The 19506-nt window shown below is 39.4% G+C and overlaps 2 protein-coding genes across 5 annotated transcripts in view; one reads left to right on the top strand and one right to left on the bottom strand.

The window, feature by feature from the left end:
• Nucleotides 1-113: 113 nt before the first annotated feature.
• On the top strand, nt 114-9584 carry GMPPB (GDP-mannose pyrophosphorylase B). 3 transcript variants are annotated; one of them, XM_070937115.1, is made up of 10 exons: nt 114-199; nt 443-577; nt 2517-2597; nt 4077-4125; nt 4215-4357; nt 5067-5225; nt 6512-6590; nt 7508-7635; nt 8238-8420; nt 8939-9584. In XM_070937115.1, the coding sequence occupies exons 2-10, from the start codon at nt 449-451 to the stop codon at nt 9068-9070; spliced, it is 1083 nt and encodes a 360-aa protein (XP_070793216.1). In that variant the 5' UTR covers nt 114-199; nt 443-448; the 3' UTR covers nt 9071-9584. The 3 variants fall into 3 exon arrangements, with proteins under 3 accessions (XP_070793216.1, XP_070793217.1, XP_070793218.1); XM_070937116.1 differs by lacking the exon at nt 114-199 and adding an exon at nt 209-365; XM_070937117.1 differs by lacking the exon at nt 114-199 and having other exon boundaries at nt 441-577.
• Nucleotides 9585-9807: 223 nt separating this feature from the next.
• The window catches only part of RNF123 (ring finger protein 123), a 95397-nt gene continuing 85698 nt past the window's right edge, over nt 9808-19506 (bottom strand). For both annotated transcript variants that reach the window (XM_070937113.1, XM_070937114.1), the window contains 4 exons: nt 18126-18268; nt 14273-14367; nt 11987-12072; nt 9808-11104 (listed from right to left, as the gene is read on the bottom strand). In XM_070937113.1, the coding sequence (XP_070793214.1) occupies nt 11005-11104; nt 11987-12072; nt 14273-14367; nt 18126-18268 (424 nt within the window). In that variant the 3' untranslated portion in view covers nt 9808-11004. The remainder of the gene's footprint in view (nt 11105-11986; nt 12073-14272; nt 14368-18125; nt 18269-19506) is intronic.

Here is a 19506-nt window from a genome sequence, read left to right as displayed (position 1 = left end):
TGGCCGAGACGTGCGATCCTCCTGAGCTGCCATTGGAGGGTAGGAGTAGTCGGCCACGTCAGCCGCATTGATTGGTCAAAGCGTTCGAACGGGAAGCGGAGTGGTGGAGGTGGGGGGAAGGGAGTGATGCCGTGGACGTCGGTCTTGGCTCCCGCGAGCGGGGTGGAGTCTCTGAGTTGGCCTGAACCGGGAGCCGCGGGTGAGAGGTCGAGGTGGGATCCGGGAAGGCGACTGGAGCCGCTTGATCTTCGGACGGCTGGGATCTGGGCGTTATTATAGCCTGCTGGCAAGCTCTGCTGGACGGGACGGGGCGAGAGAGGGAAAGCGCCTCGGAACTGGAGAGAAGGAGGCGCGCAGGCAGGCAGGCAGGTTTAGTGTAGCCGAGAGCGGTTGGGGAGGAGTGGGCTCCGCGAAGCTAAACGTTCCTCCTCTCCTTTTTCAGGCCAAGATGAAGGCGCTGATCCTGGTGGGGGGCTACGGCACTCGGCTGCGACCCCTGACCCTCAGCATCCCTAAGCCGCTGGTCGAGTTCTGTAACAAGCCCATCCTGTTGCACCAGGTGGAGGCCTTAGTAAAGGTAAGTGGGGTATGTGTGTGCGTGTTAGAGCCCATCCTAGATGCCTCTTGTGTGGGACAAGTGATGTCTTCCAGCTTCTTCCTGCCAAAGATGCATGTTTAAAAGCTGCCCGACCAGTTTAAAATCAAAAAGCAAAGCTTTTCCTTGTTGCATTTGTGTGGGAAACTTCTACCTGTTGCATTTGCTGCCTGACACAGAGCTTTTAACAGAATGCTATTTTTTTAAAAAAAGAGAAATGCAAGTGTTTTCTGCTTGCATTTGAGAAGATACAGCTTGGAGATTTCTTTGGGCCTCTCCTTTTTTTTGCATTTATTTATTTGTTAAATTAATTTGCTGCTTATCTTGCCCTGGGGCTACCCTGGGTGGCTTACAACAGTAAAACTGAAAATTCATTGGACTTAAATTGACCTGTCTTGCCATAGAGACAAATCAAGATGTCTGATATTTCGTACTCTACAACCGTAGAATAAGGGTGAATGTGTCAATCAGACTAATTCTGGAATTGAAGTGATAACATTTTGTCTGCTTCAGAAAGCAAAATTGAATTTCCAACTGTCACACTACTTGTTTCTCCCTTTTGTTTAGGAAAGGCATTCATGGTAAGATGATTTTCATAGCCATGACCTTTTATGACCCACCTAGTTGTTTTATTTTCCTCCTGTTCAACCATGTCCATTTGCCTGGAAAAGCCCTATCGTCTTCCTCGCAAAGTTTTTCAGAAGCTCTGTGCCATTGCTTCCTTCCCATGGCTGAAAGAAAGTAACTGGCCCAAGATCACCTAGTCCAGTGATGGCTAACCTTTTCGGCACCAAGTGCTGAAAGCATGCATATGCGTACACCCCCCCCCATAATGCATCCCCCCACGCATGCACACATGACCCCCTGCGTGCACCTCGTCCATGCGCATGCATGTCCCACATGTGCCTTTCCCCCACACACATGCAGCAGAGACCCAAAAACCAGTTGGCTGGTGGGAGGTGCATGCACGGTGGAGCTGAGCTGGGACAATGGCTCACATGCCCACAGATGGGGCTCTGCGTGCCACAGGTTTGCCATCACAGACGTAGTCCAAGGTGGGACTAGAACTCACAGTCCCCTGGTTTCTAGCCTGATCCACTACACAAAACTGGCTTTCTTCTTAGATGACATCTAATATTTATTTATACAGTACTTTTGAATCTATCTCACATTTTGCAGTATATTTATTTATTAAATGCTGATTGGAATAAGTGTGCTTTTAGAATTTTTGATTTTTTTTCTTATGTACTAATTTGGCCAAATTATACTTCCTGGCAAATATATTCTTGAAATATTCTTGAAACCAGTATATAAAACACCATGTCTTAATTCACATCAATCTAATCATTATTATTTTAAGGCCAGACAGTAAAACCCGATATTGATTTAATGATGCAGTAGAATCGTATGGATATAGGTAAATAGCATAGTCCTAAAAAATTTGTTTTTAGAAGCTAAACAGCACTTCGACTTGATTGCTGAAATATTTTAAATTGGGCCCAATTACACATGGCTAATGTAATTGATGCAGAATAAGTCTGTATCTAAAGCATTTAACTTCCACAAGAGTTTTAGTTGTGGCTTTCTGCACCAATAACTTTTGAAATCAAGGGCATCTGTATAGACATGACAATGGGCAATAAACTTGTTAGATGTTGTCTAAACATCTGGCGTTTTAGTTAAGTCAGTTTTCTTAGGACAGGAAACTGACTGTTCAAAGTCACTTCCAGGACATTAGAATAACTTTCCAATGAGGATTCAACAGTTTTGGATTTCTGTATCATGAGCCAAGATTTTTGGCATTTCTAATAATAAGGAATAATTATTTGGGGATATTATAATACTGGAAATCATGTTAAACAATCCATTGAATCAACCCCAAGCCTTCAAGTCATGTTGAGTGCTCATTTTTTCTTGGCAGGCGGGTGTTAATCATGTGATCCTTGCTGTGAGCTATATGTCAGAACTACTGGAGAAGGAGATGAAAGAACAAGAGCAAAGGGTAAGTGACTTGAGGTGAGCTTCTTTGTTTGTTTGTTTACATGGACTAATTGGATAGAGTAAATCAGCTCTTATTTGCATTTGCTGGGATATTATTATTTTGCAGTGCAGTGATTTATCATTTCCAGTTATTCTACACTCAATAGCAGTTTCCACAGGACAGTTAACAGATATGCATGTGCATACTGTTGGGTAGTTAGTAATTTTAATGTTGCTGAATTAAGGAATGTGATGTTTCAGCTTTAATATTTTGTTTCAATAAAAATGAACTAAGGATTCTACAGTTTGATATTTTGACTTGGCTTGTGCAAGGAAAATAGCTGGTATTGAGCTTAGCTGCATTTCTTCTGTATGCTAGAATCTTAAAATAAGAAGGATGCGATATATGAGTTAACTAACATATAGAGCAACATGTTGAAGAAAAGTGAAATAAGCACAACTCCTTTCATAATTCCTTATATAAAATCCCTGCTGTACAATGTTAAAATAGAATATGCATCTCTAGGTGTCATACTGCTTTTCTATAACTTTCCATAATCCTTTTGTACATTCAATTTCATTACTTGATATATCTTCTAGAAGTGTTAATAAAGTGTAGGATTATTCTCACAGATAATGTAAAAGGAGTGACTCTTGAAGATGCTGCACTGCTCCCTTGATTGCTTACTATTGGCTATGTTCACTTATGTTGATGGATTCAATATCTAAAAAATATCAGAATTACTGCTACCTTTGCAATAAACAATTAGATCTTAATAAGTTCTTTTATCTCATTCCTTTCTTGTAAAAGGAATGTTTGTTTTGAGCAAATTACTTTGAGCACAAATTTGGCCATTATTTTTTGCAGTACTTGTGGTTTGCTTTTGAAGTAGTAGTTGTGTGTATCTTTGGCATTTGACAAAATCACACATAAAATACTGACTGGACAATTTTTTCCCTTTGGCTCCCTAGTTTGCCTTGCACCTTTTGGCCTGGATCCCAAGATAAATTAACTTACAAAAGTTCTTGAAAGAAAAGTTTCCTTTTCTCTTTTCTCCAAGGAGTGCCCTGAACCCCATACTATAACTTCTTGACGGTTATGGAATGCCATGCCTGCAGAAGTGCTATATGTACCTAATTTTAAATAGATTCCGTTACCTTCAACAGACTTGTTTCTGAGTAGGAGTGCTTACCATTAGGGTATTTGAACATGGTTTAAGAAATAGATAACCTAAGAACTTTCCAAGGTGGCTTAAGTAGAATTCTGTTCTCTCGTCTAAATTATCTTATTAGCAGCTTTATTTGATGTGTTTACACATTTAAATAATGAGCAATGAGTCAACAATCTGCAGGTTGCCGTAAACCAGCTGGCAATATAATTAACTTGTCCTATTTGAGAAATTTTCTAAGGCAGTTATGGATAGTGTCACGGCCATGCACTCGCAGATGCTTGCTTCTACTTTTCTTCTAACTGCATTTCCAAATTCTTCTTTGTTCTCAGTTGGGCATTCAGATTTCTCTGTCACATGAGAAGGAACCACTGGGCACAGGTAACTGTGAGATTAACAGTGTTTGTTGGTTATGGCTGCTAAAGGGCTTAGGATCAAATGGACACTGATAACTACTGTTTCCTCCACAGCTGGCCCACTGGCACTAGCACAGGAGCTTTTGGCTGAAAATTCAGAACCTTTTTTTGTACTCAATAGCGATGTGATCTGTGATTTTCCCTTCACAGACATGGTACACTTTCACAGGCATCATGGAAAAGAAGGCACCATTGTGGTAAGTACCTGGGGATTGCAATTCATTGTTGTTTGTTTTCTGAAGGTATTTTTTAAACCTTACTGCATTTGAAGCTCCCAGAAGTGTGGAGCAGGCTAGTTGGAAACACAGGAAACAAACTCCTTTTGGTGACCATATACAGTAACTCTCATTATTATCAAAACCAGATGGAAATAAAGGAAATAAAATATAAATGCACATCCAATGCTATACAGGCCTCTCTTTGTTAACATATCTTGGAGGATATTTTTTTAAAAAACTGCTAAACCTGACTTCATACAACATAAACTGAATGATAGGGGGAATATAAAACTAAAAATAATTAAGTACCCTGTTTCCCCCAAAATAAGATATCCCCTAATAATAAGCCCAATCAGGCTTTTGAGCGCATGGCAATAAGGCTAAGCGCTTATTTCAGGATAGTGTGGCTTATCTTTGATTTAGGCTGTTACATGAATCCAGCCATTCTGGTTGGCAATACATGGTTTATATATTGACTGGTCGTGAACTCAGCAACACATTGTTTATTTGATAAATCTTGGCTAAGCAAGCCATGTTTGAGATTGTTTCATGGGGACAGCAAGCAATTAAGTGTCCTTTTTTAAGACTTTGAAGTGCGTTCAGAATAAAAATAGCATAGCATTTTTTCTGATTTATGATTCACTACCATGACTACCCCACTGCATCTAATATTAACTTTGCTTCGCAGGTGACAAAAGTGGAAGAACCTTCCAAATATGGTGTAGTAGTGTGTGAGGCAGATACTGGACTCATACATCGCTTTGTGGAAAAACCTCAGGTTTTTGTTTCCAATAAAATCAATGCTGGCATGTACATCTTAAATCCAAGTGTATTAAAGCGGATTCAGGTATGAAACAGAAAGAGTAAAATGGAGGTTATAACAAGCTAATTTCCATTAGACATTTCTTTCCGATGTAGTGAAATTAAATTCATTTTTTAGATATGGCAGGACACCAGATGATTCTTCCATAGTGCTTAGACTCACTGTGGGAGTGGTATGTTTGATTATTATGATGTGCAGATTCTGAAATGGCTTTTCTCCTAGTAGATCAGTGGGTATATCTTGGTTCAACTAGCTATTGCCTCTGGTGGGAATGATCTGAAGAATAAGTCTAAAGAATATTAGTTTATTGTGTAAATATTCAGGATGTTCAGAGTCACTCAAGCCCTGGTCACCTCCAGATTGGACTACTTGTAATGCACTCTACATGGGGTTGCCCTTGAAACATATCCAGAATGAGATGGCACAGGCAGTTTTGTGTGCTTTTAAAACGGCACGTCACACTTCTGCTCTGCAAGCTGTATTGGCTGAGAGTTTGCTTCCAGGTCTAATTCAAGGTGCTGGTTTTAATTTTTAAAGCCCTCCATGGCACAGGACCTGGGTTATCCAAAGGACTACCTGTCCCCAATTACATCAGCCCGTCCCATTAGGTCTGGCACAGAAGGCATGCGATGGGTATCATCTGCTAGATGGGTCCCAGAGGTAGGCCTTCTCTGCATGCCTTATCCACCCTCTACCCTAAAAATGAGGTTCATTCCATCCCTGTTAATGTTCTGAAAGTCACTCAAAATCTGTCTGTATCATCAAGGCCTGGAAGTCCCAGGAGACTGGTGACATTCTAAGATGGTTCCATTACTGTGGCTAACAATTTTTTTTTTTTTTTTAATTTGATTTATATGCCGCCCTTCTCCGGAGACTCAGGGCGGCTTACAATGTGCTCAGCAATAGCCTTCATACTTTTGTATATTTTATACAAAGTCAGCTTATTGCCCCCACAAACTGGGTCCTCATTTAACCTACCTTAGAAAGGATGGAAGGCTGAGTCAACCTTGAGCCTTGGAGAGATTCGAACCAGCAGTAAATTGCAGGCAGCTGTGTTAATAACAGGGTGCTTTAAACCACTGAAGTACCAAGGCTCTTCAATTCATTCTCTCTTGGGCCCTGTTGTTTTTACATATTCTAATAATGGTTTTGTACGCTTTTAATAATTTTTATGTTTTATTTTATGTTGTATTCTACCCAGAGCCACTTTTTTGTGAGATGAATGACCATATAAATTTGTTAAATAAATGCCTGAGGGTTATATAGCTCCTATTGGAATGACCATCTGAGTCCCTTTATCTTTTCTTTAGCTGCGTCCTACCTCAATTGAGAAAGAAATATTCCCAGTAATGGCAGAGGAAGGACAACTCTATGCTATGGAACTACATGGTAAGCAAAAAGCTTTTTGTACTTTTGGATGAGGATTCAAAATTATATAATAGTATGTGTTCTCAAAACAAAATATTGTTTTGTTAGCCTAAGTCAGGGGTTCCCAATTATGGCACCTTTAAGACGCGTGGACTTCAACTGTGGCTGGTTGTGAAATTCTGAGAGTTGAAGTCCACACTTCTTAAAGTTGCCAAGATTGGGAACCCCTGGCCTAAGTAAACACAGCTTTTTGAAGAAGAAACAGCTAATCAGTCTTGGAAGTTTATAAAAGGACATTTTAAATAACATTTAATACCATTAAGATGGAAAATAAATGTAAACATTTGCAAAGTAAATTCATCTGATGCTAGTTTTAGAACAGGGCAACCTGCAGCCCTACAATCACATGCAGCTTTGCCTTTTTTGTATGATGCATATATACTCACTTTTGGCTCTCAGGCAGCCAAAAAATGTTTAGGTCAGTTCTTGGCTGCTAAAAAGATTTGGGGAAGGGGGTCCATGGTGGCTTTGAGTCATTGTTGACTCCTAGTGACTAGTGAATGAGTCCCTGTAATTTGCATGGAAAATTTAAAAAATGGATTGCCATTGCTTCCTTCTTAGGGCTGAGAGAGACTGACTGGCCCAGGGTTATCTAGCTGACCTCATGCCTAAGGAGAAATTAGAACTCGGTCTCCTGATTTCCTGCATGATGCTTTAACTACAGCACCAAACTGGCTTTCTCCTAAAAGATTACCTACCATAGTTATTTTAAAGCAAAGGAATGTTACATATCATTACAAAATACGTAAAATTGTCAAGATTGGGAATCCCAGCCCAGAAGCACTAATGCTTTTTCTGTTTCCAAATGAAGAGCCCTTGTACCTGTGATCCCAATGAAACTCTTGTTACAGATTACCTGATTCATTTTATCACTGCAGGGTTCTGGATGGACATTGGGCAGCCAAAAGATTTCCTGACTGGCATGTGCTTATACCTACAATATTTGCGGCTGAAGCAGCCTGAGCGGTTACATTCTGGATCAGGCTGTATGGGAAACGTACTAGTGGTAATCTCATTTTAAAACATTATTTTCTATGGGTAGGGAAACTATCAGATGGAATAGCATTTCTACAGGGATCTATCTAGCTGAAGCAGGGCAACAGCATAAGCAAATGCTACCAAGTACAGGTAGTCCTCAACTTAAAACCATTCATTCAGTGGCCATTTGAAATTACAACGGCTCAGAAAAAAGGTGATTTATGACCATTTTTCACTTATGGCCATTGCAACATTGCACGATTACATAATCAAAATTGGAACAGTTGGCAACCGGGTCAGATTTATGGTAATTGCCATGTTCCACGGTCATGTGATCATCTTTTGCGACGTTCTGACAAGCAGAGTCAATGGGGAAGCCAGATTCACTTAATTATGTTACTGACTTAACACCTGCAGTGTTTCACTTAACTGTGGCAACAAAGGTGGTAAAATGGGGCAAAATTCACTTAACAACTGTCTCACTTAACAGAAATTTTGGGCTCCATCGTAGTCGCAAGTGGTGGACTACCTGTATGTAGTTCTGATCTGGGAGTAGAAGAGGGAAGAATTACTTTTCCACTTGGGAAACTGGAAACTGTTGAAGAAGGATCATTATATCTTTCATTTCAGGACCCAAGTGCCAAGATTGGATCAAACTGCAGTATTGGTCCCAATGTCACAATTGGGGCAGGAGTTGTGGTAGAGGATGGTGTTCGGATCAAGCGTTGCACTGTTCTAAAGGGATCACGCATCCGTTCCCACTCTTGGCTTGAATCCTGCATTGTTGGCTGGAGCTCCTCTGTGGGTCAATGGGTGAGTGAGCTCTAGTTGTTCTAAAAATGAAGGGTTCTGTGTACAATTTAGAAAATAAGTTGGATTGCCCTTTATATATAAATACTGAAAAAAGGACAGTATTATACAATTAGGTTTTTTCCTCTTTTAGAACTTTTGAAGGCCCACATAGTCTCTCAATGTGGTAGAAATTCAGGAGCAAAACATTTTCCCCCCTGAAATATGGGTCGAATGGCACATTAATGGCACATTAAGCCTCTGCAAAGCTTTGTGCATGCCTTCTCCATCCCTACTGCAGGTATGGCAGGGCTCGTGTGGCACCTGAGAATCTTGCATAGAGGAAAACCTAGTAAGACTAAGCCTCAGGTATCACCCAGGGCATTCTGATTTTGCTTTCCTTAGCAGCCCAGGGGCTGAGAGTAGTTAACTGTTAAGAACCAATTCCTGAACAGCCACATGACTTGTATAAGCAAGAGTCTCTTTTAAAATATATTTTCCTAAGCTCAGCTCTGTATAATTGCACATCATTATTTCCTCAGGTGCGGATGGAGAATGTCACTGTGTTGGGGGAAGATGTCATTGTGAATGATGAACTCTACCTCAATGGGGCCAATGTGCTGCCTCACAAATCCATTGCTGAATCAGTCCCAGAGCCACGCATCATCATGTAGCAAGCTTGGATTGTGCTGGGCTAACTGGCAGAACATTTTATTGGAACAACCACACTCTGTGCCTTGGTGGCAAGGGACTCAATTTTTTTGCTCCAAATACTATTTTTTCCTTGCTGCTGACTTAATCTTTACATGGAGTCCTAAGAGTGGACAAGACTATGGTTGCATCATTCAGGATTGGCAATGGGGTGAAACAGGATAGGCTGCCTGAGCCAGATCCACCACTGTTCTAGAGTCCAGTACCCTATATTGGTCAGGGACAAGTCATCTTTGCTCCAAGATCTGGTATAGTATAACAGCTCACCTGTCAAGATGCAAGCACCCAATAGTTCTGGGAAAGGGAATGAACAGCATGCTGTATACTAATATGGTAGGGTGGTATTTGCTGCTTATGAAGCACACAGGTAAACAAAATGCAGTACTTTCCCTGGAACTTAATTGCCTTATAAAACTGCATTGTTTCCTTTCCTATGGTGAATAACTGGCAACTTTAGAACTTTGGACAAGGTTCTCTAATGAAATCATATTGTAATGAAAACAAATGAAATTATTGTAATTAATGATTTCTAGGTATGTCATGTGTTGTCTACTCTTGATTCAAGAGATGCTAACAATGAGAACAATACTCCTTAAAATCAAGTTGCTCTAATTGCTCTCTTTCTTGCAAGTATCCCTGTAATTTACAATCTACATCAGAAATAATACCTTGGAAATGTGGGGAATATACATCTGACAGCTTTAAGGAATAATAATTTAATATTTTATTTTATGGAAGTAATATCTCCTTCCAGTTGGGAAGGGGAAGGGGAAGAGAAACAACCATATATGCACTTAAATTAAATTCCTTGTTTGCTACCCTCCCCAACATTCTGGATACAAGTCACACACAGTAAATTTTTTAAAAATCTTTGTCTGCTCCTGGATTGTACAGGCAACCTAGTCACACAGTATAGGGTGTGTGCCATAGGCACTTTCTGCTGGTGGAAGATAGCAGTGCAATCAGGTTCGCCTCTGCTGTAGCCTACAATATCAGTATTTCTCCCAATCACTTATATAATACATGGACCAAATATTGGTCCTATTGAACTTGGCCTTTCCCATGATCAAACTCCTTGTGGTCTAGGCTGCATTTATCCCTCTGTTGTATCACTAAGTCCTCCTCCTCCCCCCTCCCCCCAAAGCCTGGCCTAGGGTCTTCTTTTTTAGCTGACCTTGCCTTCAAAGGAAAGGAGCCAGACTTTCAAAGAGCAGATTCAAATTTTTAGGCAGATAGGTGCCACAACCCTTCACTCACATGTGCCGCCTTTGACTGCACAGTAGAGTATTGCTTGGCAATCTCCAGAACTATCACATCAGGTGCTACAGGTGAATGATGTCTGCAGGGTATGCCCACACAAATATTTGAACCAACTCTAGCTACACATGCACTGTCAAACAGCAAAGTGCTGCTGCTGTAGCAGCAGCCAGAACACACTTGGCTAGTGAGTAGCTGGACTCACAGGAGAGATGCTGGCTGCAGAGAATCCATTTTTACTCTACCATGGAGAGCACCTCATCAAAGAGGATGTGTCCCAGCTACAGTACAAGACACACTTCCTAGGGTAGATGCAGGATAAGAACTATGGATTCAGGCTGAGGTAGAGAACCTGACCACGTTAAGCCCCTATGCGCGTAATCCATAGGAAAAGCCCAATACCTGTTGGTTTGGAGTCAATGACAGCAACAGGAAGTGTACCTAAATTCAATAGGATAGAAGAATACAATTTGGCCTGGATGATGCATACAGATGTGTGTGTCCTGCAAGAGGTGTCATAAAACTGAACTCAGCTGTGGCGAAAAACAGCCACTTTTGACAAGATGCTCTTGGAGGGGGGAAGAGTCCTCTGGGGAGAAGCTGCCCAGGCATGCGGCCCCTGCCCTGCAGGGTCCAGGCACTAGGAGGTGGCTGGTTTAATGTAGTCATCTACTCCTGTGATGGTGGCTTTGCAGAAGAAGCAGTCCTTATTGTTCATCAGGTGCTGGTTAATGCAGGCTCTAAAAAGGCAAAGAGTTTATATATTGACTCAAATCTATGCAGAAAACTGCATGCAAACAAAAGGTACCATATTTTTGGGAGTATAAAATGCACCGGATGTATAAAATGCACCGGATGCACTCTGTTTCAGAAAAAAAAAAATTCCTGCCTCTGAAAGCCTCCGAAACAGATCTTCAGAAAAAAAGCCTCTGAAGCTCTGTTTGGGGGCTTTTTTTCTGAAGCTCTGGGGGCTTCTTTTCTGAAGCTTCTTTTCTGATGCTTTTTTCAGCCTCTGAAACCTCCCTTTGAGAAGTTGGATGGGGCTACATTTAGAGTATAAAATGCACCCAGATTTTCACCCTCTCTTCTGGGGGAAAAAGGTGTGTCTTATACTCCGAAAAATACAGTAATTAATCTTTGGAATGTTCAGGCATGCAACAGTGTGTCCACTTTGCTCTTAAAAGCTAAACAATTTGCCATCTAGCATGTCTGATACAAATTAACCACACTGTTGGCTTCTTTTGCTCACAACTACTATCAAAAATAAAAGGATACTGAAAACTTGAAATCACTACTGCAAATCTTCCCTTCTGGCTTCTAAGTTTTCCCCAGGAATCAATCACCTGTATGCTTTCAAATCTAACCTCCTTGCAGTCAGAAACCCCACTTCCCTGAGTCTGAAGTAGTTGTCTAGTTCTATTGTATAACTTCATGGGAGTACAAGATCCAAGCAGCCATTTAAAAGTATTATGGGGCTTGGTTTTCTTCCAGCAGTTTAAAGGGGATTCAAATGACCACCAGTAGATTTGTTCTGCTGTACAGCTGTGATGCATTCCAGCCTGGCTGCTATCCAGTTAACAGGATAAAGGAGAGAAATGTCTGCTTGTGCAGGGATTACTCACTTGCATGATTTGTGGGAGCATGGCTTAAATACAGCAGAGATCGGGTGTGCATAACAGATTGGACACAAGTCTTCTTCACTAGTGGGCTGGGGAAAAAAAGCACATACAAGTACCTACTTAACTTTAATAGCAGTTATCACCAAATCTAAATCAAACCCAAGTACAAGATATCCAAAGGCTGCTTTTCAACTTTGGAATGACATGTTTTATAATACTGGGTGAGTCTCCTTCATTCCTTTGCAAAACAAAATTTAAATATATGCTTAAGGACTTCAGAAAATTCCTTTTTAGGAATAAAAAGCAAAACAGATTAGAATGTGGATTTTGGAATGGACTAAGGGTTGACATGAATTTGAAATAAGATTTTGAATGCAAACAATCCTTCCCATGGGAAAATGCTGCTGTTTTGAATTCTTTAAAAAAAATCATGCTAGGATGGAACTTTGAAGGTTTGACACTAGAGGGAACCAGAAGGAACTAAAGATTACAATTAAAGGAAGAGAACTCTTACATTTGGTTTATTAATACAGAATGGAGCAAATTACTTTAACATTGGATATATTGAGGGATATTTGTGAACAATAGACCCAGATTTTACTACAGACAGATGTGTTTAACAGATGTTATGGAATAGGAACAGGATTTACTGGACATAATTGAGACAGATCTGAAAGTGGATTTAAAAATGACAGGCTAAAGGAATGATATGGATAAAGATGAACACTGGATATAGAAATGAAATTAGTTGATAACTTCATAATTAAAAGGGATATAAAAATAACAAACCAAAAAAGCAACCTGGATATCTTTTTTATATTGGATTTATAAATTAAACTTGTTAAACTTTTGAAGAATTTTGTGAGAAGGGACAAAGAAAAAATGAAAATGAATCAAATTCTCGGACATCATTTGAAAGGATTAAAGTTCAAGATTGTTAAAAGTAAAAGGAATATAAAATTGGTTTATTTAATCAAAATTAAAATAGATAAATAGTTACCTCTAGTAATCCTTAATGGACTTTTACTGACTAGGACTGAACAATGAGGCTTTTAAGGATTTGTTTATAGATAACAAGAGATGAGATGTGGGAAGGAGATATAATTTGCTGTATTTTAAGAGAAAGTGATAAATTACTAAAATTGCTTATACTTGTGATGAAGGGGGAAGTTATTTCTTTATATATTTATTTTTTCCTCTTGCTTTTCTATGTTTTTTATTTTCTTTACTTTCAATTTTTCTTTTTATTGTTTTTTTAGTATTTATTTTTTTTAATTGTAATGTTTAATATAACAATACTATAAAGTGAGATTTAAAAATGACAAAATATGCAAAACAACAATTAATCTCTTGTAAAAATTTTTAAACAAAAGAACATATGAAAATTATTCTCTTTTAATATAATTTTGGGAGGGTTCAAAAAATGTTGAAATCAAAATATTTATGAACAGGTTCTCATCTCTGCATTAAGGTTATACAGAGAATGCACTGAGTCCAGCTCAGTTTGAGGTTCATAATGAAGGTTCAGCTCCTGTCTCCAGTTGGGCCTAAGACTATGACTTCCTATTGAAGCCCAGACATGGACCATCATATACATCCCTCCTGCTCCCTCTCCCACCCCCACCTGCAGCAGCCTTCATACAGCTCCAAACTGCAACTGGAAGGTGAGCAAGCAGACAAATTAATAATTTATCCCTGCCAGAGATCATGTTCTTTGCTGGATCACTGCTTCTCATTGGAGGTCACCCAAACATAGCAATAGATGCAAATGATATCTTAGATGTAAGAATTAATCTGGACAGTTTTTTTATTCTACTTGAAAGCCCTTCCTCCTGGATAGTTCTTTCGCTTCCCACTCAAAATTAAACTCAGTTTGCTGATCTCAAGGCATTATCTTTGTGTTTATCTGGAACCATGCTCTTACTGTTTTTCCTGATAGTTTGGAAATAATTCCAACTCACTGAAACATAAGCTTTGCAAGCACCTTTGACATAAAGCCTGCACCTCAAGTTTCATATCGTTCTACATTTCTGAACAAGATCTTGAAGTCAGAAACATATTAGCCTGGAAAGCAAATTAACTATTATTTCTTGCATTTATACAGTTCTCAGTACAGCTCTTGAATTTTATGAGCTCATCCTGAAAAGCAAATTAACTAATGTTTCCTGCATTTATACAGCTCTCAGTTTTTTGTGTTTATACAACTCTGGCATGAGAATTTCTGTGTCACTATGGATGCAGGTTGCGTGGGGAAGAGCATGCACACATTTAGATAATCAGAATACTTACCAAAGTGGCAGCTGCAGCTTGCTTGGATTCTTCACTGAGGTGGCCAAGCATTTGCTCCACCTTGGCTAGCTCTTCTTGGCTGATATAATCAGTGTCTGCAAAACAAAACAAAGAAGAAGGAACTGAATGGGTAGAGATTTTGAGAATAAGACAGAAGAAAAAGTTACCAGTTAAAATTTTTAACTTTCAAAACTTCTCCATCTCTGGCTGGGAATAATTAAATTGAACTTGTAGAGAAGGCCACAGGGGGGCAGAGTCCAACACATCTTCTAATTAGTTAAGCGCAGTTAAGCACAAAAATTAGTTTGAGCTCAAAATGACAACTGTGCTTTCAAAACTACTGTCCCACTGACATTCAGTGTTAGAAAAATAAACGTGAAGCGTTTGTATGCCACAGTATGCATGGGAATTTTATTCAACAGTATTTTACAAATGTATTGGACCTATTGCTTCTGATTAGAGACATTACAATATTTGATGATGTTTTGATTTTAAAAATATTTAATTTTTCTGTACTCAGAACATTGTGCAGGTGAGAGGCTTGTAACATGATAGCAAAAGAAACAGATGTTAAGAATTACATTTAGAGAGGACACTTAATCCATCCATGAAAATGATCTCTAATATTCACAAGGCTGTAGCAACAGAATCTATGATGAAAAAAATAATAATCTGAACCAAGTTAAGACAGTTTCATGAACAGGTCCCCTATGGCATGTTCCAGGATGCATATTTATATAAGCTTTCCCCCCAATCCAGTCTCCGTAACTAGAATATTATATTTGTTATAATATCTTTTGTTTTATGGTAGCTTTCTTTCACTCTTTAGCCTTTAGGATTGATGCAGCAAATTATGGGCCTTTTCTAACTGGATCAAGCTGCAAAAGTGAATAATTAGACAAAGGCATAGAGAACAACTTTGAAGGCATCCATGTGCCAGAAGCTATAAAACAAACAAATCTGATAATCACTGTGTCAGCAAACAAATATCTAGCTTGGAGCATTTAGCTTCTGAGCCAGCTCGGCAGCATTGTCGAAGGATGGTGGTGCTGGCAGAGGTACAAGCTCATATTCTGGGAATCAAGCTATTAAAGAGTGGGTACTCTTTAACAGGCTGGAAAGGACCTTTTCCTCCAGGGCCCAGAAATAGAAAGAGAACACAATCCCTTTGCTGCAGGACAGGGAAAGTCACAATCAGGCCACAGAGTCTAATTGCTGAAGAGTCTTGATAGATGGGAGTTATCAGGATTCATTTTATGAAACAATTAGCAGGGACAGATGAAGAGATACCTTACAGTACATTAGGGAAAAGAGAAGAGAATCTGCCTGTGGTATTCTCTGCAGCTGGCTCCCTTCCCTATAGCAATATTATCATGCAATTATCAAAAAATAAAAGCCTGCAGTTGTCAGGCAAGAAAGCCCCATTTATTTTGACTTCAAGGAGCAGAAAAATACTGCAATTCCTGCAAAAACTATTGAACCTTCATAGACACAACCTGTTCCAGTCAAGGTGTCTGAAGTTACTAATTAATAACCTCCAGAAGGCACATACACTCGTAGTCATTATTTCTCATTTTTGGAAAGGTTAAAGATCCAAATTTCACAATAAAACCTCTCATACACTATATATCCCGTGGCGAGCATATGGTACACCAAGGGCAACTGTAATTGCCTCATTCAAACAGGAGAGCAATTTCCCTGAGATTAGTTGAAGTTCACAGAAGAGCTATTACAAGGGAGAAAACAGAGATCATGTTTGAAGCCGAGATGTTCCTTTATTGTCTAAATATTCTCTCTCTCTCAATAGAACAGAAACTAATTTGAGTCTACATGTTCAGTTAGAGGAAAAAAATAGTTCTTCATCATCATTGCCACCCCAATCATATCTAGTTTTGCTCATCAGCTCAAGATTGCTAAAGAATTAACAACCTATGGAAAACACAGAAAAAGTGTTATTCTTTGGTGAGCAGCATTTCCCTGTCTGGATGCTCCAATTACTTTTCTACCTTTCTACGGAGCTAAGGACAATAATCTGCTTCTCTCTTCTTAGAGCTGGACAAATGTTTTTCCAACAGGATTGATTTATGAAAAGCCATCTATTTTTATGGTACAGGGAAGCAATGCTTTCATTACTCTCTTTTCATCAATGTTTGATCCATAATGATAGTATTCACAGTAGCTCAATTTCAGTGAAATGAGGGCTAGTTTAGCAAAGTAACCTCATCATGACAGAATCATGCTCAAACACACATAGTCAAGCCAGTCCCTCACTCCCCTTAACCTTCAAACACCCAAAGCAAAGCATTTCTCATTTCCAAGAGCCACCATGCCGCCTCTGATCCTCTTAGTTTCAGGACAACTCTAAACTGTGTTTTTTCTTTTTACTTACAATGCCAGTTACTCCAAGAATGCATAATCTTCAAAAGGAGTAAGAGGATATCCACTTATGGGGAGACTGCAAAGAGTGCAGTGTGTAAAGAAAGAGCTGAAACATTACACTTTTAATTGGTCAGATAAGATAGCCAGTTATGGCCAAGTGGATACATAAAGTTTTATACTTTGTTAGTGTGGTCTTGCCCTTTGGGATTTATCTCTGCTGATATCCTTTTCCAAATATTTAGACTGGACAATGTTTAAAAAATAACGTTGCAATGCTAAATTTAGGTCCTTCAAACACTAGAGAAGGCAGACTAAGAGGAAACTGATTCCCATATTTCATTCTATGGATACATTACACAGTCTTATCTTGTGTGATGGAATTAGTATTATAACCTAATCAGTGTCAAATGCAGCTTCACAATGTATTTATTTGCTCTGCTCTGCTCATCAATTGAAGAGTTCCTTGGTTGCTAACATACAATGAATAAAGATATAACACAGCTACAAAACTCAAATGGAAAAAAATAAAAGGGAAAAACAAACTCAGGCTCTATTATTTAAAGCTAACAATTATACCACAGTTCATATAATGATAGCTGGGACAGCAAAAATTCAGGATGAGATGCTGCCTGATGCAGCTTCTTTCATTGGAGCCACTTTAAAACAGCCTACAATCTTCTTTTTCTCTGCTTCCACTGAATATTCAATCTGGTCAGTTATATGTTAAGCTACTATTTCATGGAGGAGAAATGTAGGAAGAACATATAGCAATGCTTGGTCCATCCTCGTAGCCCTGAAAACTACAATTCTCCAAGTTTCTGGAAAAAAATGTTCTCTAACAACTTTTATCTGACCTTTTAACTGGAGATGCTGGGAACTGGATTTGGATTTTCCTACCACAAACATGCCATGACCAATTTCAACAGCTCTACTTGGCTCTGCTAATCATCTCTATTAGAGGCTGTTTGTACTATAAAGAATCATAGAATAAAATAATATGAGGACTTTGTGATATGTTTTATTGTGTTATTTTTTTCTGGATGCATTTTAACTGTGGGTTTATTTTCACATGGATTTTGCTATAAAAATAACTCCAAATGTTTATCAGAAAAGAGGCTCAGATTTCATCTTAAATAAAGCTCTGTTTCTTCAAAGCCTTGACAGATGTTTCTCAGAGACTAGGAAGTTGCAGTTAGTCTTGGGCATGCAAGGACAGGAAATTATTGTATACCTCTGTGGAGTTTCAAAAAGCAAATACATTTTGAGGATAAGAACAGGTTAACGGGGGAAAATACCAAGGTAACATTAAGAGATCTTGTAGACTGCTCACAAATTTCACAACAGGGACTATTTTATTGTCTTTTCTACAAAGACCTCTTAAACATTAGGCAACCATCAATCTGACTAGGGACAAAAAGCAATGCAAGCAAGCAGTTCTTGGCAAAATAAAGCATAACATACTGGAGATACTTACAGCTCTGCAGGGAGAAATGTTTCTTGTCAGCAGAAGATGATGTCATTCCCAGTACTAAAGGCTCCGTGTGACCCAATAAGTACTGAATAGAACGGAGCTGAAAACAAGGATCTGTCAAGAGCACAGCCGTTGCTCGCTCAGCCCTAGAAGGACAGACAGACAGACAGATAGGGAGATTCTCTTTTTAAATGCCTTGCCTTGGAATAGCAGGGTATTGCTCTGCTTACAACTATCATTCTTTCGTCACAAAAAATGTATACAACTTATGACCACAGTCCTTCATTAAATAAATACACAAGCCCACTTGTTGCCCTGAGAACACTTCCCATGGGTGCTTTAAGACAGTATAGATTGCGATGGCTGAAGGAAAAGGAGGAAGAGATGGCAGGCCAAAGACCCTCAACAAGCTTCAAAGGGGCTAGAGCAGAGGTGTCAAACTCGATTTCATTGAGGGCTGCATCAGGGTTGTGTTTGACCTGGGGGGGCATGTCCAGCTCGATGTCACCCATGTCGGAGGCGCTTATGGTGGCCTGAGCGTTCTGTCGATGAAAACAAACTTCTGAGCTCTGTTTTTGGCTGCAACAGCCTCCTGAAACCCTCTGCCAGCAAAAACGGAGCTTGTGACATGTAGCCCTCCTCAGCTCTGTTTTCGCTGGCAGAGGCACCATGGGTCGGTCCTTTGCTGTTTCCAGGGGTTTCCAGATCTAAGCACCCCATGGGCCAGCTCTGGTTCCCGGGCCTTGAGTTTGACACCCCTGGACTAGAGGCTATTTACTAGAAAAACACATTCATTTTTGGAAGGTACCTGAGAATTCCATCTGAACCAGCAAAATGCCTATCTATTCTAATGTAAGCTGTCCCATAATACTAACGACAGCTTATTTCTGGAAGCTAGTGTGTTAGAAGCCAATGGCTTTTGCACCTGGAATAAAGAAAGCTCACTATTTATATGCCCCGATGTTTCTCTCCCTGCATTTCCCAAGACACAACATATTCTTAAATTAAACATTTCTTAAATAGCAGATACTTTATTCTTCATTTGATTGATATTTGTTTCAAGGGTGAAAGACAGCTGCTTAGCAACTAGGTCAGCTGATAGGCTGCTTTTGCTTTAGGAATTCCAGGGAATCTTGAAGCACAATATGTAAAAAAAACCACACACAAAAAAACCCAGCATTTTAAAGTAAGCCAGAATTGGGTGCAGTAGGAATAGGGCAAACTCCATGTCCCTATTTGCCTTATTTAAAGCAAATATCTAAGAAAAATAAAGGCAACCATTCTAAGGAACAAATATAGATAATCCACACAAGGCTTCAAATGACACTTTATGTATTAAAGAATTTTTAAAAGCGCTCTTGTCCTGAATCATAGACTACTTAAC

The sequence above is a fragment of the Pituophis catenifer genome, unplaced genomic scaffold (genome assembly GCF_029215685.1).
Source record: "Pituophis catenifer annectens isolate HBS135680 unplaced genomic scaffold, rPitCat1.0.hap2 SCAF_2, whole genome shotgun sequence".
Taxonomy (NCBI): Eukaryota; Metazoa; Chordata; class Lepidosauria; order Squamata; family Colubridae; genus Pituophis; species Pituophis catenifer.
Note: the sequence above shows the minus strand (reverse complement) of the source record. Positions and strands in the feature narration are given on the sequence as shown.